The sequence below is a fragment of the Oncorhynchus clarkii genome, chromosome 26 (assembly GCF_045791955.1).
Source record: "Oncorhynchus clarkii lewisi isolate Uvic-CL-2024 chromosome 26, UVic_Ocla_1.0, whole genome shotgun sequence".
Taxonomy (NCBI): domain Eukaryota; kingdom Metazoa; phylum Chordata; class Actinopteri; order Salmoniformes; family Salmonidae; genus Oncorhynchus; species Oncorhynchus clarkii.
In genome coordinates this window covers 32343109-32367061 of record NC_092172.1, presented here as the reverse complement: position 1 = coordinate 32367061, position 23953 = coordinate 32343109, and the positions used below count along the sequence as shown (strand labels likewise).

The following is a 23953-nucleotide window of genomic DNA, read 5'->3' as shown; positions in this document are numbered from 1 at the left end:
GGACCAGATCCTAGATCAGCACCCCTGAGACGTTTGATACATTCAGCCCTTGATCTGCTACAAGGTCACTCCAGTTTTATATTCTGTCAGAGATAAAAATCATAAAATACAATAAGCAATTGTCAATTTATGAATTGAATTTCAAACAGGATGCCAATCTTCATCTGCTAACCGTTAAGGAGTAGGGGCTAGCAGAAGGGACAATGGTTGTTTCTGTTATTCGGACATGTTATTATTGTTCCATTTTGACATTGTAAGAAGGACAGGAGGTAACTAAGGACCCTTACGCTGGCTGCTGGAGACCTGGGGCCAGCCGCTTCAAAACTGGTCTGCTGAAACGCCACTCTCTGACAAAGCTAGAGTCAGAGAGGAGGAAGCAAAAGGACACATGAGACAAGCAAGGTTGGATGAAGAGAGTGTAAGAAAGAGGGAGGGGGGCGACAAAACAGCAGGACATGAGACAGGCAAGGTGGATGAAGGGAGTGAGAGAGAAACAACAAAACAGGAGAACATGAGACAAGTAAGATTGATGAAAAGAAAGAGAGAGAACAAGGGGGGGGGAATGTTGGTTAGGCTAGAAGAATAACGGATAGGAATCTCATCACTTTCTATTCCCTTGCAAAATGATCAACCATATCCTTGTAGCTAACCCAGTGGCTCTTACCTTACTGGGTGAACTGGGAGAGATGGTGTTGTCAAAGCTTGTCTGCTGGGACACGGCCCTCTGTCTGATGGCAGCGGCTCTGGTGGGGGTGGATGGCTCCGGGGGCCCACACGGCTCTCTATCCCCAGCTGCGGTACCTTTTTGTGGTGTTTTCACTGCTGGATGGCCTGGGGTGGATGGTTCAGCAGGAGGCTCTTTCTCTCTGAGCCCCAATGGCAACGTATGCTTCACTTCCTGGCGGGGGCTGGAGAGGGGCTCGGATTGGCTGTTGGGGAGGCTGATGCATTCCAGGGAGAGAGAAGGGATGGAGGGTCTTTGGGAGCTTTTCTGCTGTGAGGGTGAGCTGAACAGTTCCCCTCTGTGAAAGGTGAGAGAGACATTTCATATGTCAATGTCACAATCAACCACTTTCATTGTGTGGTGAGCGTTCAAGAGTCAAAATGGCTGCCGTGCATCACCCAGAGGGGCGCTACACATGGATGGGGTGAGTCCCTACACTGTAAAGCACTTTCAGGACTAATAGAAATACATGTATGCACATATAAATATACCGTGCCTTCAGAAAGTATTCATATCCCTTAAATTATTCCACATGTTGTTGTGTTACAGCCGGAAATAAAAATGGATTAAATACATTTGTTTTCTCACCCATCTACACACAATACTCCATAATGACAAAGCGAAAACATATTTTTTGAAACTTTTGAAAATGAAATACAGACAGCTCTCATTTACATAAGTACTCACACCCCTGAGTCAATACTTTGTAGAAGCACCGTTGGAAGTGATTACATCTGTGAGTCTTTCTGGGTAAATCTCTAAGAGCTTTCCACACCTGGATTGTGCAACATTTGCCTATTATTATTTTCATAATTCTTCAAGCTCCGTCAAATTGGTTGTTGATCATTGCTAGACAACCATTTTCAGGTCTTGCCGTAGATTTAAGTCAAAACTGTAACTCGGCCACTCAGGAACATTCACTGTCTTCTTGGTAAGCAACTCCGATGTAGATTTGGCTTTGTGTTTTAGGTTATTGTCCTGCTGAAAGGTGAATTCATCTCCCAGTGTCTGGTGGAAAGCAGACTGAACCAGGTTTTCCTCTAGGATTTTCCCTGTGCTTAGCTTCATTACGTTTATTTTTTATCCTGAAAAACTCCCCAGTCCTGAAGCATACCCATAACAGCCAGCACTATGACTGAAATAGAGTGGTACTCAGTAATGTGTTGTATTGGATTTGCCCCAAACATATCACTTTGTATTCAGGACAAAAAGTGAATTACTTTGCCACATTTTTAGCAGTATTACTTTAGTACCTTGTTGCAAAGAGGATGCATGTTTTGGAATATTTGTATTCTGTACAGGCTTCCTATTTTTCACTCTGTCATTTAGGTTAGTATTGTGGAGTAGCTACAATGTTGTTGATCCATCCTCAGTTTTCTATCACAGCCATGAAACTAACTGTTTTAAAGTCAACATTGGCCTCCCCATGGTGAAATCCCTGAGCAGTTTCCTTCCTCTCCGGAAACTGAGTTAGGAAGGACAGCTATATCTTTGTAGTGACTGGATGTATTGATACACCATCCAAAGTGTAATTAATAACTTCACCAGGCTCAAAGGGATATTCAATGTCTGCTTGTTTTCTTTCTTTTTTTTTACCCATCTACCAATAGGTGACCTTGGTGAGGCATTGGAAAACCTCCCTGGTGGTTGAATCTGTCTGAAATGTTATGCTCAACTGAGGGACCTTACAGACAATTGTATGAGTGGGGTACAGAGATGAGGTAGTCATTAAAAATTATGTTCACTACTATTATTGCACACAGAGTGAGTCCATGCAACTTATTATGTGACTTGTTCAGCACATTTTTACTCCTGAACTTATTTAGGCTTTCCATAACAAAGGGGTTGAATACTTATTGACTCAAGACATTTCAGCTTTTCATTTTTAATGAATTTGTTAAAATGTAAAAAGTCAGAATTCCCCTTTGACATTATGGGGTATTGCGTGTAGGCTGGTGACAAAAAATATACATTTAATTAATTTTAAATTCAAGCTGTAACACAACATAATGTGGAGAAAGTCAAGGGGTTTGAATACTTTCTGAAGGCAATGTATATAAACTTATAGAAGGGCTGATATCATCCTTTGCCAAATGTTAATAAAGGTTTCAATATTGCCTTTGTAGTCCTGTAATGGTAGGACAGAGAAGCAGGTCCAACTAGGGCTGTGGTGTGTTGTGTGGACACCTTGAAAAAGACCTTGTTATAACACCTCGACAGGACAAAACCAAACAGAGCCTCCATCTCTCTAAGGGGGCATGAATGGTACCCAAAATAGCAGAGAAGTAGGTCTCTCTCACACGCACGCACACACACTCAACCTACTTCCTGAATTCTAAAGATATACCAGGACAGGTAGAGGGCTGTCAAGGTCAAATGGACACAAGATTGGAGCAGACAATTAATGTCCCTTGTTTATCCCAATCGGACATACCGTGAAACTCTAATTAATAGCATGGGTGTTTATTTGCTTAAAATCACTCAACACATCAGGCGCTTATTAGAGACAGGCGACTATTTGAGCTAAACAACTATTTCCTTAATAATGCACACAGCTTTTGCTCACTTGCATAGTTAATTCACTTCTAGCATTTTAATAAATGTTCTTCATTTTCTGCACTAATGTGTTATCATTTACACACTGTCACATCTCTGTCTTAGTATGCCTCTATTTTGAGAAAATTATTCTCCTATTTGACTGTGCAATTTTGGCAGTTCTTACTTTCGCCACTAGTGTGCGATCAGCCGATTTCTAGGGTTCTGTACTCCAGAAGTTGACTGTTTTTGTGTTTGCCAGTTAGCTAGCAGTTCTCAGCGGGTTGCAGCCAACGGCTAGCAGTTTCTTACTGCTGATAAAAACAGATGACTGACATAACTTTTTCTAGTCATTACTGAATTATTCAATGTAACAAATCAAACATGAAACCTTGTAAATAAGTCATCGTAACCTTGTAAACAATTCATTTAGACCCAGCGTTCAGCGTATATTTGAAACAGGCGTATATTTGAAACAGGCGTATATTTGAAACAGGCGTTTATTTGAAACAGGCGTTTATTTGAAACAGGCGTTTATTTGCTGAAATGTGTGCCACTGTCCGTCTTAAAATGGACAAGCTGCTATTTGAGACTAGGTTTAATTGAAGTTTTACAGGACTTTAAAACAGAAGGGATACTCTGAGGCCACAATAGACATTAGGCTTGTGTTACTACAAGGCTCTCATTTCAGCCAGCAGGGGGTGCTATTATACTGGGAATCAACTGACTTTACTTCAGGTTGGCATCAAATGCTCAGAGACAAACGTTAGATTTCGAAGGCGTGCTGAAAATAACTATCCTTATCATGCAACCGAAGAGATTAGTCCGAAACTGGGAGGTAGCCTACAATCCAAATTTGTCCACTAAGAAACTCTTGTTTTAAGGTTTGCATTGCGCAACATTTTTTAAATGTTGTGCCACACTGACCTGATGAATACAACCTATGTCAGAGGCCATACACGTTGTTTACCTGACAGGGGTTCCAGGGTCACTGGGATGGGCCTCGGTCTGGTCCTCCATCACCTGTCTGTGGGCCTCCCTCACCCTGCTGAACACAGAGGGGCTGGGCAGGGGGCTGGGGACAGGGACACTGGTCATACAACAAGCCAATAGTATGTCATGAAATTGCCTTGCAATGCAGTATTCTCAATTTCCTTGGGGAAGAACGGAAATGTGTCTTTATACTAGAACCAAACCCCCTGAGACACACACGCGGAGGCACCCTGAGCAGTCCCTTACCAGAAGGCAAAACGGCAGGAGTCGGCATCTAGGATACTGACACCAGCAACCCCCCAGCGAATTCAAAACTACTTTCGTAACCCGAGTGTCAACTCAACTGTGCATGGTAAAAGGATGAGCACTCACCACTCACTAAGAGACGGCACTCCTAGTGGCTGGAGACTAATGCAGGGAAACTTAAATCAGTTCCACCAAATTTCTATCAACATGTTAAATGTGCAACCAGAGGGGGAAAGAATTCTAGATCACCTGTACTCCGCACACAGAGGCGTGTACCAAGCTCTCCCTCCATTTGGTAAATCTGACCACAACTCTATCCTCCTGATTCCTGCTTACAAGCAAAAATTAAAGCAGGAAGCACCAGTGACTCAATCTATAAAAAAAAGTGGTAAGATGAAGCAAATGCTAAACTACAGGACTGTTTTGCTATCACAGACTGGAATATGTTCCGGGATTCTAGCGATGGCATTGAGGAGAACACATCAGTCACTGGCTTTATCAATAAGTGCATCGAGGATGTCGTCCCCAGTGACTGTACGTACATACCCCAACCAGAAGCCATGGATTACAGGCAACATTCGCGCTGAGCTAAAGGGTAGAGCTGCCGCTTTCAAGGTGTGGGACTCTAACCCGGAAGCTTACAAGAAATCCTGCTATGCCCCGCGACGAACCATCAAACAGGCAAAGCGTCAATACAAGGCTAAGATTGAATCATACTACACCGGCTCCGACACTTGTCTTATATGGCAGGGCTTGCAAACTATTACAGACTACAAAGGGAAGCACAACTGTGAGCTGCCCAGTGACCCAAGCCTACCAGACGAGCTAAATCACTTCTATGCTCGCTTCGAAGCATGCATGAGAGCATCAGCTGTTCCGGACGACTGTGTGATCACGCTCTCCGTAGCCGACGTGAGCAAGACCTTTAAACAGGTCAACATACACAAGACTGCGGGGCCAGACGGTTTACCAGGACGTGTGCTCCGGGCATGTGCTGGCCAACTGACAGGTGTCTTCACTAACATTTTCAACATGTCCCTGATTGAGTCTGTAATACCAACATGTTTCAAGCAGACCACCATAGTCCCTGTGCCCAAGAACACAAAGGAAACCTGCCTAAATGACTACAGACCCGTAGCACTCACGTCCGTAGCCATGAAGTGCTTTGAAAGGTTGGTAATGGCTCACATCAACACCATTATCCCAGAAACCTTAGACCCACTCCAATTTGCATACCGCCCAAACAGATCCACAGAATATACAATCTCTATTGCACTCCACACTGTCCTTTCCCACCTCGACAAAAGGAACACTTATGTGAGAATGCTATTCATTGACTACAGCTCAGCACTCAACACCATACTACCCTCAAAGCTCATCACTAAACTAAGGATCCTGGGACTAAACACCTCCCTCTGCAACTGGATCCTGGACATCCTGACGGGACGCCCCCAGGTGGTGAGGGTAGGTAGCAACACATCTGCCAAGCTGATCCTCAACACTGGAGTTCCACAGGGGTGCGTGCTCAGTCCCCTCCTGTACTACCTGTTCACCCACGACTGCATGGCCAGGCACAACTCCAACACCCTCATTAAGTTTGCAGATAACACAACAGTGAACACCTGATCACCGACAACGACGAGACAGCCTATAGGGAGGTCAGAGACCTGACCGGGTGGTGCCAGAATAACAACCTATCCCTCAACATAACCAAGACTAAGGAGATGATTGTGGACTACAGGAAAAGGAGGACCGAGCACGCCCCCATTCTCATCGACGGGGCTGTAGTGGAGCAGGTTCCTTGGTGTCCACATCAACAACAAACTAGAATGGTCCAAACACACCAAGACAGTCGTGAAGAGGGCACGACAAACCTATTCCCCCTCAGGAAACTAAAAAGATATGGCATGGGTCCTCAGCTCCTAAAAAGGTTCTACAGCTGCAACATCGAGAGCATCCTGACTTGACTGGTTGCATCACTGCCTGGTACGGCAATTGCTCGGCCTCTGCCTGCAAGGCACTTTCAGAGGGTAGTGCGTACGGCCCAGCACATCACTGGGGCTAAGCTGCCTGCCATCCAGGACCTCTACACCAGGCGGTGTCAGAGGAAGGCCCTAAAAATTGTCAAAGACCCCAGCCATAGACTTATCTCTACTACCGCATGGCAAGCGGTACCGAAGTGCCAAGTCTATACCCCCAAGCCATAAGACTCATGAACAGGTCATCAAATGGCTACCCGGACTATTTGCATTGTGTCCCCCCCCAAACCCTCTTTTTACGCTGCTACTACTCTCTGTTTATCACATATGCATAGTCACTTTAACTACAGTGGGGCAAAAAAGTTTTTTTTTTTGTTTTTTCTCCCAGAGAACTTGCACAATTGTTGGCTGACTAAATACAGTTTTGCCCCACTGTATATATTCATGTACATACTACCTCAATTGGGCCGACCAACCAGTGCTCCTGCACATTGGCTAACCAGGCGATCTGCATTGTGTCCCGCCACCCACCAACCCCTCTTTTACACCACTGCTACTCTCTGTTCATCATATGTGCATAGTCACTTTAACCATATGTACATACTACCTCAATCAGCCTGACTAACCGGTGTCTGTATGTAGCCTCGCTACTTTTATGGCCTCGCTACTGTATATAGCCTGTCTTTTTACTGTTGTTTTATTTCTTTACCTACCTATTGTTCACCTAACACCTTTTTTGCACTATTGGTTAAAGCCTGTAAGTAAGCATTTCACTGTAAGGTCTACAGTGAAATGTTGTATTCGACGCACGTGACAAATAAACTTTGGTTTGAGTTGATACAAACCATGGAAACCAAATGACCTGACAAAGTCAGGTAATACATGTATACGTAAATACATTTAAATATATGCAAATAAATGCAAATGTCAGCCATGATCATTTACTGACAGTTGTAACATACTGTATTAAGCATCTTTGTATATATACACATTATTCTATAATATTCTCAACAGTGCTCTTATTTGGGGTACAGAGTTGTGAACAAAAAGGCATCCCAGTATGAAAAAAGTATGAAAATGTATGCACACACACTACTGTAAGTGGCTCTGGATAAGAGTGTCTGCTAAATGACTAAAATGTAAACTAAATAATATTAAATGAAGCTGAATCGTGATAATGAGATGTAGGAATCCATTTGGGACACAGTCAAATCCCAGGCAGGGGAAAAAGCCTGAAATCGGGCTGCTTTGCATAGAAACCAAAGCGGGTTACCTGGTTACAGCCTTGACAACGGTGGTAACCTTGGAGACAGAGCCTTCCTCGTCTGATTGCGGTGGCTCTGGGAGGAAAAGAAAAGTGTTTAATTTGGTGTTTTGGGGGGTTGAACAAAAGAAATAAACAAACAAACTGAGATGTCTATTCTTGCAGTAAAGGTGTGAGAGTCAGCAGATGTCACATTTCTATACATCAATGGATACGCTTCAGTAGTCACATGAAACCCTTTTAATTCTATGTACACAGTTGTTGGATATTGTTTGATGCTGTTTGCATTTTCTATGGACCACCGTACCATCTGAAAGATGATACCATGGAGGGACAAGGGACTAACACACAGATTCACAAGAAAATAACATACAGATGTCTTGAACATCCATAGGCAAACAAAAAGGTCACATACGTGGGTGGTCATATCACGTTTATAAGCAGACATTGGAATATAAACCATTACAACAGCTAGAATTCCTATTCCATTGGTAATAACGTGGTAACCCAGCAGGCCTTAATGAGGAATGTTATTTTTCTTGTCTTTTGTAGGTTCTAAACAGGCCAAACACTTAGGTAATGACACCATAATGTCTTTGTATTGTGGATCTTTATTTGATTGTCATGTTTCCCCCACAGCTCCCTCTGCTGGGATCTCCACTGGGCCAGTACTGACTGGCAATTTAGAATTACACCCACCTGTGTGGTCTTGTTGTGACATTGATTGCCATTGCCTTGCACGCTGAAGGGCTCATACCCCAAACGTTTGTGCGGCAATACATTTTTTTATTTAAGTTTATTTACCGGAGTGCTGTCCTATTTCTGTTCTTTGAATAACGTGGTAATAACACATTAATAATCGTCCTATAACAGCTCTTACTCTGCAGGCTGAAGTGTTCTGAGCTGCCCTCCTCCACAGGGGTCACCAGCTTCATCCGCAAACTCAGTTTCCCATCAGCCCCGTCGGCCGTGTCCTCGCCACTCTCCCCCGCCGTGATTTCGCTGGTCGCCATCGCCGTCTCCGTGGAAACATCACCCACCGCCGCGGACTTCTCAGAGAAGGACGTCATGTCTGAGGAAAACAAAAAGAGCCGACGACCACCACGATGTAATCTGGCTCAGATTAGAGCCTCTCTGGGGGATCCTACTAGCGAACCATGATATTGGAATGAGGTGAGGTGACTGGGAGAACAACTGTGTTTGTGTAAAGGGGGTGGGTGCGACAAAGAGAGAGAGTATGTGTGTGTGTGTGTGTGTGTGTGTGTGTGTACCTGAGTGGGTGAATCGGAGAGAGAGGGTGAGTGTGTGTTGATGTATGAGGGCGAGTGTGTGTGTGTGGGATAGAGAGTGAGTGTGAAGTAATGTGTGAGACTATATAGGTTGGTGGTTAGAATACTTTGCTTCAGTTCAAATGGTAAAGCTGGCTATGGAGAGAGCCAGTTGATAGTATTTATTGAGGGGGAGGAACCCACCAATCGGAGTGCTGTGTCTTGGTGTCTGCTTCAACTGGCTGATCAGAGGGGGAGTGGCACTCACAGGAGGGCCAATCAGCTCGCCTTCTTTGGGGAGAGTGAAGTGGAATGGAATCTCTGCAGAGGACAAATATTAATACAAACAAAAACCATTACGATCTCTGAACAGACTGAAATGACGACAGGCTCCTGGTAGCCCAATGGATTTACTGCAGGGACAAAACACTTTGAATTCAATAGAGTTGGCTGAGTCTTTTATCACCACCTTCCCTTCATGGCCACTGATCTGAAGGGACTAGGACATATGAAAGAAACTAGATGAAAATCTATCAAATCTTTCAGCTATCAGTGGTCAGCAAGCAAGCACATGAGGGGGGGGGTGTCTACTTATTTATTGAATCACTTAAAAAGCTGTTAAATCAATAAGCAAAAATACACATTTTTGAACAACCACCCCATCCCACACATACCCCTGGTGACCTACCCCCCCCATCCCACACATACCCCTGGTGACCTACCCCCCCCCATCCCACACATACCCCTGGTGACCTAACCCACCCCATCCCACACATACCCCTGGTGACCTACCCCCCCCCCATCCCACACATACCCCTGGTGACCTAACCCACCCCATCCCACACATACCCCTGGTGTCCTACCCCACCCCATCCCACACATACCCCTGGTGACCTACCCCACCCCATCCCACACATACCCCTGGTGACCTACCCCACCCCATCCCACACATACCACTGGTGTTCCCCACCACCCCATCCCACACATACCCCTGGTGACCTACCCCACCCCATCCCACACATACCCCTGGTGACCTACCCCACCCCATCCCACACATACCCCTGGTGTTCTACCCCACCCCACACATACCCCTGGTGACCTACCCCACCCCACACATACCCCTGGTGACCTACCCCACCCCATCCCACACATACCCCTGGTGACCTACCCCACCCCATCCCACACATACCCCTGGTGACCTACCCCACCCCATCCCACACATACCCCTGGTGACCTACCCCACCCCATCCCACACATACCCCTGGTGTTCCCCACCACCCCATCCCACACATACCCCTGGTGACCTACCCCCCCCCCCATCCCAGACATACCCATGGTGACCTACCCCACCCCATCCCACACATACCCCTGGTGTTCTACCCCACCCCATCCCACACATACCCCTGGTGACCTACCCCACCCCATCCCACACATACACCTGGTGACCTACCCCACCCCATCCCACACATACCCCTGGTGACCTACCCCACCCCATCCCACACATACCACTGGTGTTCCCCACCACCCCATCCCACACATACCCCTGGTGACCTACCCCACCCCATCCCACACATACCCCTGGTGACCTACCCCACCCCATCCCACACATACCACTGGTGTTCCCCACCACCCCATCCCACACATACCCCTGGTGACCTACCCCACCCCACTGGTGTTCCCCACCACCCCATCCCACACATACCCCTGGTGACCTACCCCACCCCATCCCACTGGTGTTCCCCACCACCCCATCCCACACATACCCCTGGTGACCTACCCCCCCCCATCCCACACATACCCCTGGTGACCTACCCCACCCCATCCCACACATACCCCTGGTGTTCTACCCCACCCCATCCCACACATACCCCTGGTGACCTACCCCACCCCATCCCACACATACCCCTGGTGACCTACCCCACCCCATCCCACACATACCCCTGATGTTCCCCACCACCCCATCCCACACATACCCCTGGTGACCTACCCCACCCCATCCCACTGGTGTTCCCCACCACCCCATCCCACACATACCCCTGGTGACCTACCCCCCCCATCCCACACATACCCCTGGTGACCTACCCCACCCCATCCCACACATACCCCTGGTGTTCTACCCCACCCCATCCCACACATACCCCTGGTGACCTACCCCACCCCATCCCACACATACCCCTGGTGACCTACCCCACCCCATCCCACACATACCCCTGGTGACCTACCCCACCCCATCCCACACATACCCCTGGTGTTCTACCCCACCCCACACATACCCCTGGTGACCTACCCCACCCCACACATACCCCTGGTGACCTACCCCACCCCATCCCACACATACCCCTGGTGACCTACCCCACCCCATCCCACACATACCCCTGGTGACCTACCCCACCCCATCCCACACATACCCCTGGTGACCTACCCCACCCCATCCCACACATACCACTGGTGTTCCCCACCACCCCATCCCACACATACCCCTGGTGACCTACCCCCCCCCCATCCCACACATACCCATGGTGACCTACCCCACCCCATCCCACACATACCCCTGGTGTTCTACCCCACCCCATCCCACACATACCCCTGGTGACCTACCCCACCCCATCCCACACATACACCTGGTGACCTACCCCACCCCATCCCACACATACCCCTGGTGACCTACCCCACCCCATCCCACACATACCACTGGTGTTCCCCACCACCCCATCCCACACATACCCCTGGTGACCTACCCCACCCCATCCCACACATACCACTGGTGTTCCCCACCACCCCATCCCACACATACCCCTGGTGACCTACCCCACCCCATCCCACACATACCCCTGGTGACCTACCCCACCCCATCCCACACATACCACTGGTGTTCCCCACCACCCCATCCCACACATACCCCTGGTGACCTACCCCACCCCATCCCACTGGTGTTCCCCACCACCCCATCCCACACATACCCCTGGTGACCTACCCCCCCCCATCCCACACATACCCCTGGTGACCTACCCCACCCCATCCCACACATACCCCTGGTGTTCTACCCCACCCCATCCCACACATACCCCTGGTGACCTACCCCACCCCATCCCACACATACCCCTGGTGACCTACCCCACCCCATCCCACACATACCCCTGGTGTTCCCCACCACCCCATCCCACACATACCCCTGGTGACCTACCCCACCCCATCCCACTGGTGTTCCCCACCACCCCATCCCACACATACCCCTGGTGACCTACCCCCCCCATCCCACACATACCCCTGGTGACCTACCCCACCCCATCCCACACATACCCCTGGTGTTCTACCCCACCCCATCCCACACATACCCCTGGTGACCTACCCCACCCCATCCCACACATACCCCTGGTGACCTACCCCACCCCATCCCACACATACCCCTGGTGACCTACCCCACCCCATCCCACACATACCACTGGTGTTCCCCACCACCCCATCCCACACATACCCCTGGTGACCTACCCCACCCCATCCCACACATACCCCTGGTGACCTACCCCACCCCATCCCACACATACCCCTGGTGACCTACCCCACCCCATCCCACACATACCCCTGGTGTTCCCCACCACCCCATCCCACACATACCACTGGTGTTCCCCACCACCCCATCCCACACATACCCCTGGTGACCTACCCCCCCCCCCCATCCCACACATACCCTGGTGACCTACCCCACCCCATCCCACACATACCCCTGGTGACCTACCCCACCCCATCCCACACATACCCCTGGTGACCTACCCCACCCCATCCCACACATACCCCTGGTGACCTACCCCACCCCATCCCACACATACCCCTGGTGACCTACCCCACCCCATCCCACACATACCCCTGGTGACCTACCCCACCCCATCCCACACATACCACTGGTGTTCCCCACCACCCCATCCCACACATACCCCTGGTGACCTACCCCACCCCATCCCACACATACCCCTGGTGACCTACCCCACCCCATCCCACACATACCCCTGGTGTTCTACCCCACCCCATCCCACACATACCCCTGGTGACCTACCCCACCCCATCCCACACATACCCCTGGTGACCTACCCCACCCCATCCCACACATACCCCTGGTGTTCCCCACCACCCCATCCCACACATACCCCTGGTGACCTACCCCACCCCATCCCACTGGTGTTCCCCACCACCCCATCCCACACATACCCCTGGTGACCTACCCCCCCATCCCACACATACCCCTGGTGACCTACCCCACCCCATCCCACACATACCCCTGGTGTTCTACCCCACCCCATCCCACACATACCCCTGGTGACCTACCCCACCCCATCCCACACATACCCCTGGTGACCTACCCCACCCCATCCAACACATACCCCTGGTGACCTACCCCACCCCATCCCACACATACCACTGGTGTTCCCCACCACCCCATCCCACACATACCCCTGGTGACCTACCCCACCCCATCCCACACATACCCCTGGTGACCTACCCCACCCCATCCCACACATACCACTGGTGTTCCCCACCACCCCATCCCACACATACCCCTGGTGACCTACCCCACCCCATCCCACACATACCCCTGGTGACCTACCCCACCCCATCCCACACATACCACTGGTGTTCCCCACCACCCCATCCCACACATACCCCTGGTGACCTACCCCACCCCATCCCACACATACCACTGGTGTTCCCCACCACCCCATCCCACACATACCCCTGGTGACCTACCCCACCCCATCCCACACATACCCCTGGTGACCTACCCCACCCCATCCCACACATACCCCTGGTGACCTACCCCACCCCATCCCACTGGTGTTCCCCACCACCCCATCCCACACATACCCCTGGTGACCTACCCCATCCCACACATACCACTGGTGTTCCCCACCACCCCATCCCACACATACCCCTGGTGACCTACCCCCCCCCCCCATCCCACACATACCCCTGGTGACCTACCCCACCCCATCCCACACATACCACTGGTGTTCCCCACCACCCCATCCCACACATACCCCTGGTGACCTACCCCACCCCATCCCACACATACCCCTGGTGTTCCCCACCACCCCATTGAAAACATACCCCTGGTGTTCCCCACCACCCCATTGAAAACATACCCCTGGTGTTCCCCACCACCCCATCGAAAACATACCCCTGGTGTTCCCCACCACCCCATCGAAAACATACCCCTGGTGTTCCACCCCATCGAAAACATACCCCTGGTGTTCCCCACCACCCCATCCTAAACATACCCCTGGTGTTCCACCCCATCCCAAACATACCCCTGGTGTTCCCCACCACCCCATCCTAAACATACCCCTGGTGTTCCACCCCATCCCAAACATACCCCTGGTGTTCCCCACCACCCCATCGAAAACATAGCCCTGGTGTTCCCCACCACCCCATCGAAAACATACCCCTGGTGTTCCCCACCACCCCATCGAAAACATACCCCTGGTGTTCCCCACCACCCCATCGAAAACATACCCCTGGTGTTCCCCACCACCCCATCGAAAACATACCCCTGGTGTTCCCCACCACCCCATCCCAAACATACCCCTGGTGTTCCCCCCACCCCATTGAAAACATACCCCTGGTGTTCCACCCCATCCCATCCCAAACATACCCCTGGTGTTCCACCTCATCCCAAAAATACCCCTGGTGTTCCCCCCCACCCCATTGAAAACATACCCCTGGTGTTCCACCCCATCCAACAACCCAAACATACCCCTGGTGACCCACCCCATCCCCCAACCTCGGTCTACACACAATATATTGGACAAAAACAAACTTCTATCTACTTCATGGATTCTTAATAGTCTTTCATCGTTTCCTTGTGTCCTCGCTCCTCAAAACACATTGGAGGTGAGGGAAGAAGGTCTGAGGTTCCTCCCCTCTGATCTTTTTCTACAATGTGTTTTGAGAGGGAAAGAAAGAAGAGAGGACACAAGGAATCAAGGAAATGCTATTGAGTCACCTGATATCTCCACAGGCATCTAGGCCTCTCACCTCCAGAGCTGTCACTGAGGCTCTTGTCTCGGAGCCCCTCTGCTTCCCTAGAGCCTTCCTTATCAGCCTGGGTGAGTCCGATTGGTACCAGCTGGGTGTCCTTCAGCTGTGACCCTGTGCCATTGGACGACACTGACCCCCGCCGGCTTGCCACTGGCTGAGACGTGCCCATGTTAGACGGCGACTTCACTTCCTTCTCCAGTAGCTGGGAGCTCCTCTCACTCTCCTCCAGCACAATGATGCTGCTGCAGCTCTCCTCCTCTCCTACTCCTCCCTCGCTCCTGGAGTGCGAGACAGGGAACTTCCCTATTTTTTCCTCCTCTTCTTCTTCCTCCATGGGCTCTGGAGAAAGCACCTGGCTCTGGGAGAGAGACAGATAGAGGCCTGAGCCCTCGGGCCCCAACGTGCTGTCGTGCTGCTTCTCTCCCCCCTCCTCCATCCCTTCTTCATCTGCTTTGTTTTTCTCCTTTGGGCTGTTGGTAGCAGTGCCTCCACGCTCCTGCGATAAAGACTGTATGGATTTAGACGGGTCCCGGTTTTTCTGTGAACTCGTCGGGCTTCCCCCTCCTCCTGCTTCTCCTATGTCTCTCCTTCCTCCTCCATCTCTTCTGGAGTCTACACAAACACCTGGACTCGGAGAGAGAGCCTTCACTGATCCCACGTGAGACATCTGTGGGAAAACAGACTGGGATTGAGACTGAGACAGGGAGGCTAAACTACAGGCAGCGCTATTCGAGGAAGAAGGCGTCTCCTGCACACAGCTGCTAGGGGTGAATAAGTCTATGGTTTCAAGCTTCTGTTGGGAGGAAGGAGAGGGGGAAGAGGCCTTGGCATCCTGCTTCTGAGAACTATCTGTTTTGGTCACATTAATACCATCGTCGCCTATATTCACGTTGCGTACATTCAAGGTTGTCTGTTTGTGCGTGTCAGACTTCTGTGAAGTGCTACATTCCTCTCTCCTGGTACTTTCCCCGCTAGTCTTCAGTAAGTCAGGCACCTGAGGAACTTTAGGCAAAATAGCAGGTGTTTTTGGGTCGAAGGGGACCCCGTTACTTTCCCTCTTCTGGCTGTTACGTGAAATCACAGAGTCACTGGTGTCTATCCGTAGGCGTCCGTCCAGACCTTCTTCTATCTGTGTAGCCTGACTGTCCTCCTCAACATCCTTCCCCCCAGCCTGCATGGAAGCCTGCTGGGCCAGACTACAGCTCTGAGTATTCACAGACAGCTCCAGTTGGAAAGAATCAGTCACAGAGTGTTCTCGGTCAGTTGTTGTGGGTGCTTTGGACTGGGCGGGTGCAGCGGCCATCTTGGGTGAGCTTGAATCCAGGACTGTGGGTTGGGATGATGATGTCACTTTCCTGCTGTGCGTCTCTTGTGGAGCTATGCTACTGCTTCCAGCCTCTTGGCTCTGGGTTGGGACAAATACATCCTTTGGAAAGGGAAAAAGAAGAAACTAAATTGGTGTTTTATGAACCTATAGGACTTAACCTGATTGAATAATGAGATTCTTGATCATCATAATAAACCAACATAATCCATAATAAGGGAAGAATAAAGAGAGATAAGGGTAGATCCCTGGTCTCCATTTATGTGGTACCATGTGGCTCAGTTGGTAGAGCACGGCACTTGCAACGCCAGGGTTGTGGGTTCAATTGCCACGAGAGGACTAGTAGGAGAAAAAAATAGTAGGAAAATGTATGCACTCAATACTGTGAGTCACTCTGGCCAAGTGTGTCTGCTAAACCACTAAAATTTAAATTAAAAAAATATATAGATATAGTTACATTCAAAGGTGAAAGTTGTGTACAGAAAAATGTAAAGACTTCATTATTGCCTAATACTTTCTAAAAGTATATAATCATACTATTTAGAACAAACTGTTTAGTAAAAACATACGCCGTAAGCAACATACTGTGTGTCAGACTTGAGGAAACATGTACTTGTGGTTGTTCCACCTAGCTATCTTAAGATCAATCCACTAACTGTATGTCACTCTGGACAAGAGCGTCTGCTAAATGACTAAACTGTCAAAAAATAATACTAGGCTCATCCATACTGAGAAGACGTCATCTAATGCACAATTTGGTTGTTCCCCACCATGCTTTCATTTTGGTACAGCCCAAACCCTTACATGATTATCAGCTGTTGTAAAACACACATTGTTCTGAGTTCCTACTACATGAAAAGCCATGCATATGACATCCAGGCATTTAAAGCAAACTACATTTTCGAAATGACTCATACTATAAAATATGATATTTCTCACATTCCCAAACAGCCTACTATTTAGTACGCAAAAACGGATAACCGGACACGGCCATTGAGTTCAGTGCTAACTGAATCTATTTTTTCCCCACTGTCTGGTCAATGGATTAAAGATACATACATGAGATAACTCAGGCTGGGTAGGTAGAGAGAGGGTCCTCTCCAACACAAAACCTGGGGAGTTCTGGGATACTGGGGTGGATGCTGAGGGGTGTGACTTAGGAGCTGGGTCCATTGGCTCCTCCTCCTTACCATCCGATTGGTCCTCCGGAGGCATAGACGTGTCCATTGATTCGTCGGCACCTGCGGGGTTACCAGAAGTCTATCACTGAGTTCTATTTTTTAGAATAGAAACTAAAACAACTGACATGTCAACTGGATAAAATAAAGTTTAGTTACCCAGTTCATTTTCTTGTCCTGTCGGTGAATTGGGGACGATGAAAGGTGTTTGGCTCAAGTTTTCCTGGGTGGGTGCTACAAACTCAGAGTTTCTATAGGAAGGGAAGGCAAAGATGAATGCAACAATCATTCTTCCTCTGATGAGGACAAAACAGAATCGCTGGCTGTGTTCAGTAGGGACAAAACGTTTTGAAATGGTAAAGTACTACCTCAACTTGACCGATTGGAACACAGATGTTCCTATCGTCCTACTGAACACAACCCAGGCCAACCCAAACAACAGGGCAACTACTCCAGGGATGCAAACTCGTGATGGGCCCAAAAAGGTGACACTTTTTATTTGCACTGAAACATGCAAAAAAAAATCCCTGCCAGGGGGAAATGCAGGTTTTAACTAATTAAAAACAACAAATAATATGATCTACATGATCAGTATAAATATTGCACTTGGGAAAAAATCTGCTTAAAGTAGAAATGCCTGTTTGTTTCATTTGATTTTTGCTCTATTATAGTGGCCAATATTTACATCGATCAAGTGATCAAGTGCACAAGGTTATGTGTGCAAAAATAACTTTCACTGAGTAAAAAAATATAGAATCCTCCCTCACTCACACACACGTGTTACTGTCAAGTTCAACACAACAAAAACAATATCTTTGGGCTACACTGAATAGTGTTACATTGTACACTTTCTGCCTGTGGACATCTGTTCTACAATGTGCCAGGAAAAGTGAGAGGGAAAGTGTCGTGTTCCTTTCACCTCTATTTTCATTCTGAAAATTAACCACATACTGTAGAGGAGAAACATTAGTTAACATTTCACAGATTTCCAGGGTCCAGTAAGCAACTAACGCGTTATAATTTGAGGAACGGCAAGGAGTCGAATATCAGTTAATACTATAGCGAATTGGTTAGGTTACTAATGTTAGCTAGCTAACGTTAGCTGTCTGACTTTATTAGCAAGCTAATTTTCACACCATAAACTCAATTGCTTGATCAGATGAGTTGACTAATGTTTCTCAATATTTATCTGGCTAGTGTTGGTAAAGTAGGGATAGAGCTTTAAAACACAGACGTGCATTATGGGTAACGTAGTAAGTTAACTTTCGGTTTTCAATGCAATTGTGTGTGACGGGGATGTAGCCGGACTGTTTTGCTCCGTTTGCCCACTATTTTATTTTGTCATTCGGACTACCTCAAATGATGTACAAGTTTTAATAAAAGCTAACTACTTCAGTGGAATTCCAGGCTAACACGTCATTAGCAGAGGATAAGATCCCCAAATGTGAGAATTACCCCAGAGCATCCATACATTGCTCTGGCCTTGGAGCTAGCAAGTGAAGGCTCCCCTGAGCCGTCCCGACTACGGTCTGGAGGGGAGGCAAGAAAGGTAACACTAGCTAACGGATAATTCGATCCAGCTAGCAAGATACATAATACTAATACTTATTCCACCACACTCTCTCCCTCACCTCAAACTTTCCAAATGCCAGTTGTTTTCCGGTTACAGCTCATGAAATACGCTTCATCACCTTCTCACCCCGTGATCAGGCTTCTTGCCTAACGTACCTCTTCTTTCTCGTTCAGGGGGCGCGCTGCTATAATTGACGCGCTGCTGTAACTGGCGCGCTACCTTTCCAGAGCGCGCGCCGATGCTGTAACTAGTAAATTGTTTGTCTCCTCTTTCTTCAGTCGCGTGCTGCGCTGCACTCTATTGTTATGTAAACGATCTGCTGAGCCTTGGATACAGACAGTATTGCTCCAAACGCGCATCACTCGATCGTTACAGCCAGTATTTATCCAACCCCCCCCAAACTTTTCTCATCTGATCTACATGAATCATGTAGGTCACCTATTTTGGCTTCAAAACGGCGAATTTCACCGAAAGGTGACTAGCTTGCATCCCTGCAACTCAGTGGGAGTGTGCAGTATAGTGTTGAGGCGAGAGGTCTTACTGGGAGAGGCTCTCCTGCACCAGGGTGCCCTGCCCAGAGAGGTGCAGCAGACGCAGGGTGTGGGCAGGGGTCAGGGTGGGCACACCTTGGTTCTCTGCCTCTGACATTGTGCTGTCCACCCCTGTGCCTACAGAGAGAGAGAGAACTCCATTATCATCTGTTAATTTTGTGATCAATTGTTCATGTCAACTGTTGATAACAGTTGTGACTGCTCGCCTTCAAATTGTTTTGTGAACAACAGACTACACTTGTTTTAACCTCTTCCAACAAGAGCTGCTCAAACTGGAGAAGTGCTGTAAGCCCTGGCAGTATATGTCTATAACACAGACAGATAGTTTGGATGGGTGGATAGATGGATGGCCCACCTGTCTTGTCAGTGTCGAAGAGGTCCTCCTGAGAGGACAGCAGCTCAGAGTCTTCCCCTTTGGGATCCTGGTCCTCGGAGGCCTGCAGGCCCTGGGAGTGGAGCAAAGCCTGGACACTCAGTTCCCGGCCGGCACGACCCAGGGGCTCCGACGAGCTGCTAGAGCTCACCTCCGACCTGGGGCAAGAACCAGACACTTTATTTAACTCATGCACAATTCCAAATCAACGCTTAGACCTTTTATTTACTTCTGGAGATGTGAGAGAAGTTGATGTGTAAAGCAATATGGTGAACATTCCACCTAGCCTATTGGGCAACTTAGACTCATTACATCTATCAAATCTTCCCAGAGCTCCACAGGTGCATAAGATATTGTCTAGGAGTCGATTTGGGATTGAGCAACAGAACTAGCATGTGTAAATCTGTGAGGTATGGATCGATCATTTTGGGGCCGAATCCTAGCTTTATAAAATGACTACCAATGTCCCACTAACATCAATGTGTGATTCAATGTGTGATTCCAATTAAGGTGTGCACTTTTCATGTTCAGATTCAGCCCTTCTTATTAAAAGGCCCAATGCAGCCGTTTTGATCTCAATATCAAATAATTTCTGGGTAACAATTAAGTATCTTACTGTGAATGTTTTCAATTAAAATGGTCAGAAGAAACAAAAATGGCTTTTCAGAAAAAGCTATTTCCCAGCTAGGACTGTCTGGGCGGGGAAAATTGAAAACTAGCTGTTAATGGTAGAGAGGTTTGGAACTCTTATTGGTCTATTAACTAATTAACCGCCCGGTGATGTCACCAGGCAGGTGAAAACTTCATACCACCAAAACAGGCAGAAATGTCAGGCGGCCTTTTCAAACAGCTCTTATTGGTCTATTAACTAATTAACCGCCCGGTGATGTCACCAGGCAGGTGAAAACTCCATCCCACCAAAACAGGCAGAAATGTCAGGCGGCCTTTTCAAACAACTCTTACGCTAAAAGGGCATCATCATAATTTTCACAATCTCAGGATTATTCAAACCAGACAATGATGAAATGTATATAAAACACAGGAAATCATATTTTGGACTGCACTGGAGGCTTTATGACTAAATATGATCTTGTAGGTACGCATCCTGGATATGGATATTCTCACCTCTTGGATTTTCTGTCCTGACTGCCTGAAGGCAAGCCCCTGGTTGTGTTCTTCTGTTCACCTAGTGACAACAAAACAATGACAAGTCAACAAAATATGTTTCACTTTGGTCAAGATTTCAACTGGGTCCAATTCACTGTAGCAAAACATTTTGCAATGTAAAATAAAAATACATCTGTGTTCTTATTCTTCATGGACATGTTCAGGGTCATATTCATTAGGCACACTGTAGCAAAACATTTTGCAACAGAAAATGAAATAAAAGCTAATTTCTTACTGGACAAGTTCAGGTAGTTCCTTTCCTATTTCCTCAGAAGTTCAGTTTGTTGCCTAATGAATACGACCCAGGTAGTACCACCCTGTTTCTCCCCATTTAAAATGGTTTTCCACCTACTAAACATGACCATGGACTCAAGAGAAGTAAAGATAACTTAGTATTGTTACCTGGCTGGTTGTGTCTCTGGCTGTCTGTCTGGGCAGCAGTAGGGCCCTCCTCCTCCTGACTGTTCCCCACCACTTCACCCGGACCCTGGCTCTCAGAAAGCTCCAGAAAATCTAACTTGGACACTCCCCCTAAAATACACACAACATACAGCTCAAAATCATGATTCATAAAATGCAATACTGATCTGGTGATTCTGATCTCTTGTTTCCAACAAGAGCATTTGATGGAGCATTTCAAAACTTACACAGCTACAGTATATTATCTCAGAGACATGTCTCAAATGGTTATTTCTTTCTCTGTTAAAAACTGCTCATACCTTCAGGCTGGGCGCAGTGTGTAGTGGAGTCCGCCCCAGACTCCGTGGCCATGTCTTCTGTAGAACACCTGATGGTTTCAGGGATCAAGATGTCAACGTAAAGCAGACTATTGCTGAATTCCAAACCGACCCCTAGCCTGCCCCCTACAACCTAGCTACCTCTGTAGATTGGAGGTGATTGGAAAGATATAAGCGTTATAGAGTCATCTTGCCTTCTGATTGGTTAGGTGGAAATATCACCATATTGCGTCCACCTATCCAATCCTCTCAGATCTACAGTAGTGTCTAGGTAGTAGACAGGGGCCAGGGTCCATTTGGAATGCAGCATACTTCTCAAACATCTCAGCTGGCTGTCTCAATGCTCTTACAAACGCTTCAATTCACTGCATCTTGGTGACAATGTTATCCTAGTACCTACCTCCTTGTATTGGAGCAAACTTCTAGGACTTGACTTTCCTCCTGGTTGACTAAAGGAAATACATTCAATAGGTTTAAGACAGAATACAATGTCTGCTATGGGGAGACAAATGCTATCAACTGCTTTCAATGTTACCAGCGCTATCAATAGGCTATATGATTGTTATTACTATGATAATGGCTGCAATGGTTGAAACCAGAGTTTACATTTCACACTTAATATTTTCTGTGCCCTTAACTTAGCAGCCTGGACTTTTAGTGTTTGTGAGGGTACATTAGTTTGCTATAGGAGTGACCAACACCCCACTAAATGTTCCAAATCTATGTAAGCGGCAGGGTTCGAACACGAGTTTTCTGCACACCATAAGAGTGCATTATCCCACTAAAAAACCCAATGCAACTCTTCAGGTCCCAGGCAAGGATACTCATCACAGCAGTCACATACAGAGAACCACAGCTTCAAATGGTGAGGTGTCGTATGTATCAAACGTATCAGAGTAGGAGTGCTGATTTAGGATCAGTTTGGCCTTTTAGATCCCAGTGAATAGGATTACATGGAGAGGGGGGGGGACAGCACTCGTTCTCTGAGATGCCTTATACATACGGCCCCAGGTATCCAATCTCTGTCCTTTGTGGTCACAGTTTGAGAGACCAACCTGGCCCGTTGTGATTGTTGTTCTGGACCCTCTCTGATTGGCTGTCTGTCTCGGAGTATCGGTTTCCTGCCGGAGAGGACATCAGCTCCTGGGGAGAGAGAAGGCTGGATTCAGTGGCCCTGTTCATATTAGAACAACAGGTATCACTCCTTCCCATGAAGTAGGACAAGTACTGATCTGACATGACTGGATTATTTGATGAAAACCCTGCTGTCACCTATCCAATTGTGTCAGTATTGACTCCATGGCAGGTAGGATGGAGGGATGCATCTTAAATGGATTCAAATTGAGCCAAGTGATATTTTTTGCTTTTGACAACTGACTTGAGATCTGTTATCCCCACACTTCTAACATTAATGAATGAGCTTCACAACAAAACCAGTCCTAGATCAGTTGTAAAGACTTATAAGTAAGTAAGTAATGTCATGTCACAACCTAAGTTGATATGTCCCAAAGTTCCATTGAGGTCATCGGACAACAAACTAAGGTAGCAGGAGGAACTTAGCCTGGGTGACAGTCTATTTCTGCTCTCTTGCTTGACAATGGAGTGGGCAAAAACACAAACTGATCTGTTACCAGGCTAGGAGGAACTGACAAAAAACAATACCCCTATCGTCTCCCCTCCCTGTATGACTGAAAAGCATTTTACAGCCTCTCAAAAGATCTCTAGACCTTTATGTTACAGGATGCAACGTTAGCGTACTTGCCCTCCGAGTCGCTGGTTCAAGCCCTGCTCTGGCTGGCTGTCCTCGGGGGCTACTCTCCCGATACCCACGCTGCAGTCAGAAATGACCATCTTTGCATAGAATTATGGATACATCAAGTGACATTGGTGCAAGTAGGGCAAAGTAATTCTACAGATGGGCAACCTCCCAAGCCCCCAGTCATATATATCCTAGAGATATTTTAAACTAACGTTATGGCTCTCTCTCTTCATCTACGGTACTACTCCTGCC

The 23953-nt window shown here is 48.0% G+C and overlaps 1 protein-coding gene across 4 annotated transcripts in view; it reads right to left on the bottom strand.

The window, feature by feature from the left end:
* The window catches only part of LOC139385029 (tumor protein p53 binding protein, 1), a 43010-nt gene that overhangs the window by 13130 nt on the left and 5927 nt on the right, over positions 1-23953 (bottom strand). For 3 of the 4 annotated variants that reach the window (XM_071130061.1, XM_071130060.1, XM_071130063.1), the window contains 16 exons: positions 22998-23085; positions 22343-22391; positions 21925-21992; positions 21608-21736; positions 21164-21224; positions 20021-20196; positions 19656-19782; positions 17701-17792; positions 17423-17604; positions 15037-16465; positions 9214-9330; positions 8622-8813; positions 7751-7817; positions 4230-4334; positions 665-1022; positions 288-356 (listed from right to left, as the gene is read on the bottom strand). In XM_071130061.1, coding sequence (XP_070986162.1) covers positions 288-356; positions 665-1022; positions 4230-4334; positions 7751-7817; positions 8622-8813; positions 9214-9330; positions 15037-16465; positions 17423-17604; positions 17701-17792; positions 19656-19782; positions 20021-20196; positions 21164-21224; positions 21608-21736; positions 21925-21992; positions 22343-22391; positions 22998-23085 — 3309 coding nt within the window. The remainder of the gene's footprint in view (positions 1-287; positions 357-664; positions 1023-4229; positions 4335-7750; positions 7818-8621; positions 8814-9213; positions 9331-15036; positions 16466-17422; positions 17605-17700; positions 17793-19655; positions 19783-20020; positions 20197-21163; positions 21225-21607; positions 21737-21924; positions 21993-22342; positions 22392-22997; positions 23086-23953) is intronic. The other variant, XM_071130062.1, reaches the window with a different exon arrangement.